Genomic DNA, 4,031 nt, shown 5'->3' with positions numbered 1-4,031 from the left:
CCTGACCTCGAGCGATCCACCCACCTCGGCCTCCCAGAGTGCTAGGATTACAGGCGTGAGCCACCGAGCCTGGCCTTTTTTTTTTTTTTTTGAGACAGAGTCTCGTTCTGTTGCCTGGGCTAGAGTGCCGTGGCATCAGCCTCGCTCACAGCAACCTCAAACTCCTGGGCTCAAGCGATCCTTCTGCCTCAGCCTCCGCGAATAGCTGGGACTACAGGTATGCACCACCATGCCCGGCTAATTTTTCTATATGTATATATATTTTAGCTGTCCATATAATTTCTTTCTATTTTTGTAGAGATGGGGTCTCACTCTTGCTCAGGTTGGTCTTGAACTCCTGACCTCCAGCAATCCTCCTGCCTCGGCCTCCCAGAGTGCTAGGATTACAGGCATGAGCCACCGCGCCCGACCCTTTTATAGTTCTTTGACTATACAAGGTGATCAATAAAGTTTGTTGAATTGGTACAGAAAGTAACCCATATCTTTCTGTTGCAAGTTCAGCCTGCTCCTTCTTTAGTGGAGACAGAAGGTGGCTACAACCTATAGCTCAGTGTCCACCCATTCACCCTTCTTCCTCCCCTTCCCTCCAGAAAGAAAATAAAGCCAGCGACTTCAAATAAGGCCCTTTATTGAGGACACAGGTGGAATCTATTGCTGTAGTGAAAGTGCCATCAGGGGCACTAATCAAAGGTCTGAAGTGCAGTGCACCAGTCATGCATCCCTGGAGAGTAGCTCTCAAGAGTCCAGTGGTGTCACTGCAGGGCCCAGGGCTCAGAGACAGCATCGGGAGGGTAGAAAGAAGCAAAGTGAGGTAGCGTTAGGGAAAGGAGTTCCAGGAGCATAGAGAGGGCAGGAGTGGCGAGGATAGCGGACGCTCACAACTTCTCGCAGTTCCATTGTTCCAGCTTATCAGTGCAGAGTGGTTTATGGGCCAACCTGACAATGGAGAAGGGGACAAGGTGAGTTGGTTGACTGGATCTTAGCTTGAACTTCCATCTAGCTTCATCCCCAGGAGGGCTGAGGTGGAAGAGTGTGAATGAGAATTACAGAAAGACTTTCCTAGCCAGATAACAAGGGACACTAAGCCACATAGTGGGTTAGCGCCTAAAAAAATAATCCAAGAAAATTGTAGGGCTAGAAAAGATGAGCAATGATATCAAGAGCTTACTTCAGGGTATAGGACTGAACAAGTGGAATTAGAAGCCCAAGACCAGGTGAGGGAAGGCCTGGGTCCCAGCCCTCCATTAGCAAATCCCTCATTAGGGAAGTTGCCACACAGGAATGGAGCACAGGAGGCTTAAAAATGTAAATCTGAGTCTGCTAGATGAGTTTTGTTTTGGAGCCTACAGTCAAGATTAAGTGATCAAGAGCTAGAGAGAGAGGAAGGTGGTACTGGCATAATGGGGGGAAGGACATGGGGAAGGGGAAGTAGAAAATAGAATGAAAATTACCAGTAGTCAATTCCTTTAATGTCCAGGATCTTCTTGGCACACATTATGTCATCAGTAAGGTCATCATCCAGGAACTCTGGCAGGAGTGGCACAGAAAGAATTAGAGAGGTAAGAAGTATTATACATAAAGGTAATTAGTTAATGAGTTCCCCTGTTCCCTGGACCCAGTGGGTCTGGTTCTTCTCTCAACTCAAAGTCTATTGTCTTTCTATATGAAAAGACCAACACAGTAATGTCTTCCCCTGGATCTTAGCTTGGTCTTAGCCCAGGGACTTCCTGGTACATCTTTGGAGGAATCATCTGCATCCAAAAATGCAGAATATCAGGCTTCAAGACTCTCAGACAGCTCAAATAGTTTACCCCTGAACCTCAGGGCACAGTTTGGGGATTTGGTGATCATGAAAAATCTAAATAGCTTCTTACTCAGCACTGTTAATTCAAGTCCCACAATTTTTGTGGAGTCCAACCAAGGCAGTGAACCCAGACATGTGCTTGACACCAAAAGGGAGATTACCCCAGGGGCAGGTTCCAGAAAACCAGAGAAACAGGGTTATAGAAGCTACTCACTGTCACAGGAGATGCCACAGATGTTCCTTGACTCAGGGATCTGGTCGCTTCTACACCAGTGCTTATTACTGATCTGGAAGAGTCCATATTCTGTGCTTCTCTCATTTTCGACTATAGCTTGTGTGTCATACGCACTGGCATGAAATAGAGTACATATCACTGAAGGAAAGATGAAAAAGAGATGTCCAGGATCAGCATAATTGAGGAGCAGAAAAATGCTTTCTATCCAATCTCCAGAGATGGCAAAGCACAGAGTATCTTGAATTAAGAAAAAAAGTTCCAAAAATGATCAGACAATGGGAGAAAGGAAGGATAGGAGAATAAATGGAATGAAAGAGTACACATATGAGCCAAGAAGATAAGAAATGATTAGATAATTAAGTGAAAGTGGAGGAGAGAAAGGGAAGAAAAGGAGGATGGAGGAAAGAAGCAAATGAGGAATGGGAAGAAACAAGGGTGCAGGGAACTTACATTCAGGCAAAGTGAAATCTCTATAGCCATTCATGTCCTTCAGGAGATGGAACATCTCACATTTCGTGAACTGAACAGCCTGTATGGCAGGGAACAGGATGGCCGCTAGGAGCAAAGGGACAAAGGATATCATTTTGGCTGCCCCCAAGAACATGGAATGGGAGTACCACTCAGCTTCACCTCCTTTTATTCATGCAGAAAGCCTCAGGGGCCCTGGCCCTATATCCAGGAAGTGGATGAAGAGAGACTGGTGATGCCAAGACAGAAACATTGAGCCTGCCAGCTTCCTTCCGTAATTCACCCTACTTTTCCTTCCCCTCCCCCAATTGTTCTCTACCCAGAAAGAGTTCTAAGCATGATCCTGTTTCCCATTTGGCTTTGTTTACCCCTATGTTTCTTATAGGGTTGGTTCTAGGAAGAAACATGTCCCCAGCTACTTTAGGAACAAAGGAGGCCTCAGGGGCAATACAAATAAGGCAATCAGAAAATACAATAAGGGTCCATGGCCAATTCCCCCTTTTCCCCTAGAAAGGGAAATACAGAATGTGGAAAGGGAGTGTATCACCTGCCATAGTTCCAGGATCAGGGCTGGCACTTGTCCAGCCAACCCAGCCATGGAACAAAGCCCAGAAAGAGTCCCTTGATACGGGGGTTCATGGCTGAGGGCTCAGAGATGGGGATAGAATATGGAGATGTAGACTATGAGAATCAGATATCATATGATCCCTAGACTTCCCACTTCACGAAAATGGGCAATTCGAAAAGCCTGTATGAAGGTATCTAGCTGTCCTATGACCTGTTATCAGGTTCCCCAACCCCAACCACCCCTACCATCAATAACCAGATACTACAGTAGAATTAAGACATTGTGTAAATCCAAGACTAATAACTTGTGCTATATCTGTTCATTAGTAGAAGAATTTTTAGACGGCCTCACAGTTTGCCACAAAGTTGTAAAGAGGGTGACCTAAGCCAGTGGGAAGATTGGACTTAAAGCACCTTAAGACTGGCGGTATCTGGAGTTTATAAAACAGGTTTCTGGCTCTGAACTCGAAGGTCAATGCCCCTGAACAAGTAGAGTTGAGGGTACTAGTTCTGAATAATTCCGTTAATTCGCTGGCATCAAGCTTCATGTCATGGTGCCAATACCTGTTAGCCTCCTTCGAGCCAGGGCTCACCCTCTTTATTCCAATATCTAAACCTGATTTCTTACATTTCAGGCTGTATTCATCCCAATCAAACTATTTAAGACTTACTAACTGAAGATCTTCCATACTGTTATCTCATATATGTCTTCTGACTTGGGGAAAATTCTTTTCAGTTTAATCTGTCTTCTATACCATGGGTAACCAGTATATGAAGTGGCACAAGTGAAACTAGTGTGGAGGATCTCGCTGTGCTAAGAGGGATGAGCAGGAAGTCCTGATTGCAGAGAGATACATATTCAGAAATACAGCAAATTGCTGCCACTGCATTTCTCCTTATTCCACCCAGCGGCATCGGAAGGACACACAACAGGAATAGGAATTCTATCACACTAAG

General features: G+C 45.3%; 1 protein-coding gene across 1 annotated transcript; it reads right to left on the bottom strand.

Moving 5' to 3' along the window:
- Window positions 1-649: 649 nt before the first annotated feature.
- On the bottom strand, window positions 650-2,622 carry LALBA (lactalbumin alpha). Its single transcript, XM_045555058.1, has 4 exons — window positions 2,490-2,622; window positions 2,019-2,177; window positions 1,452-1,527; window positions 650-936 (listed from the first exon to the last, which is right to left on the bottom strand). Exons 1-4 carry the CDS (start codon window positions 2,620-2,622, stop codon window positions 876-878), a joined length of 429 nt encoding a protein of 142 aa, XP_045411014.1. The 3' UTR covers window positions 650-875.
- Window positions 2,623-4,031: the final 1,409 nt, after the last annotated feature.

Source organism: Lemur catta, chromosome 6, assembly GCF_020740605.2.
Source record: "Lemur catta isolate mLemCat1 chromosome 6, mLemCat1.pri, whole genome shotgun sequence".
In the NCBI taxonomy this organism is placed as follows: Eukaryota; Metazoa; Chordata; class Mammalia; order Primates; family Lemuridae; genus Lemur; species Lemur catta.
This window is presented reverse-complemented; position numbering and strand designations above follow the sequence as displayed.

Bases quoted from the DNA above. Each gene is read 5' to 3' on its own strand.
- LALBA (XM_045555058.1), bottom strand. From the start codon at position 2,622: ATGATATCCTTTGTCCCTTTGCTCCTAGCGGCCATCCTGTTCCCTGCC. The intron at 2,178-2,489 runs GTAAGTTCCCTG...TCTTTCCTTCAG, and splicing joins AGATTTCACTTTGCCTGAAT to TGATATGTACTCTATTTCAT. The intron at 1,528-2,018 runs GTGAGTAGCTTC...CACTCCTGCCAG, and splicing joins CTGTGGCATCTCCTGTGACA to AGTTCCTGGATGATGACCTT.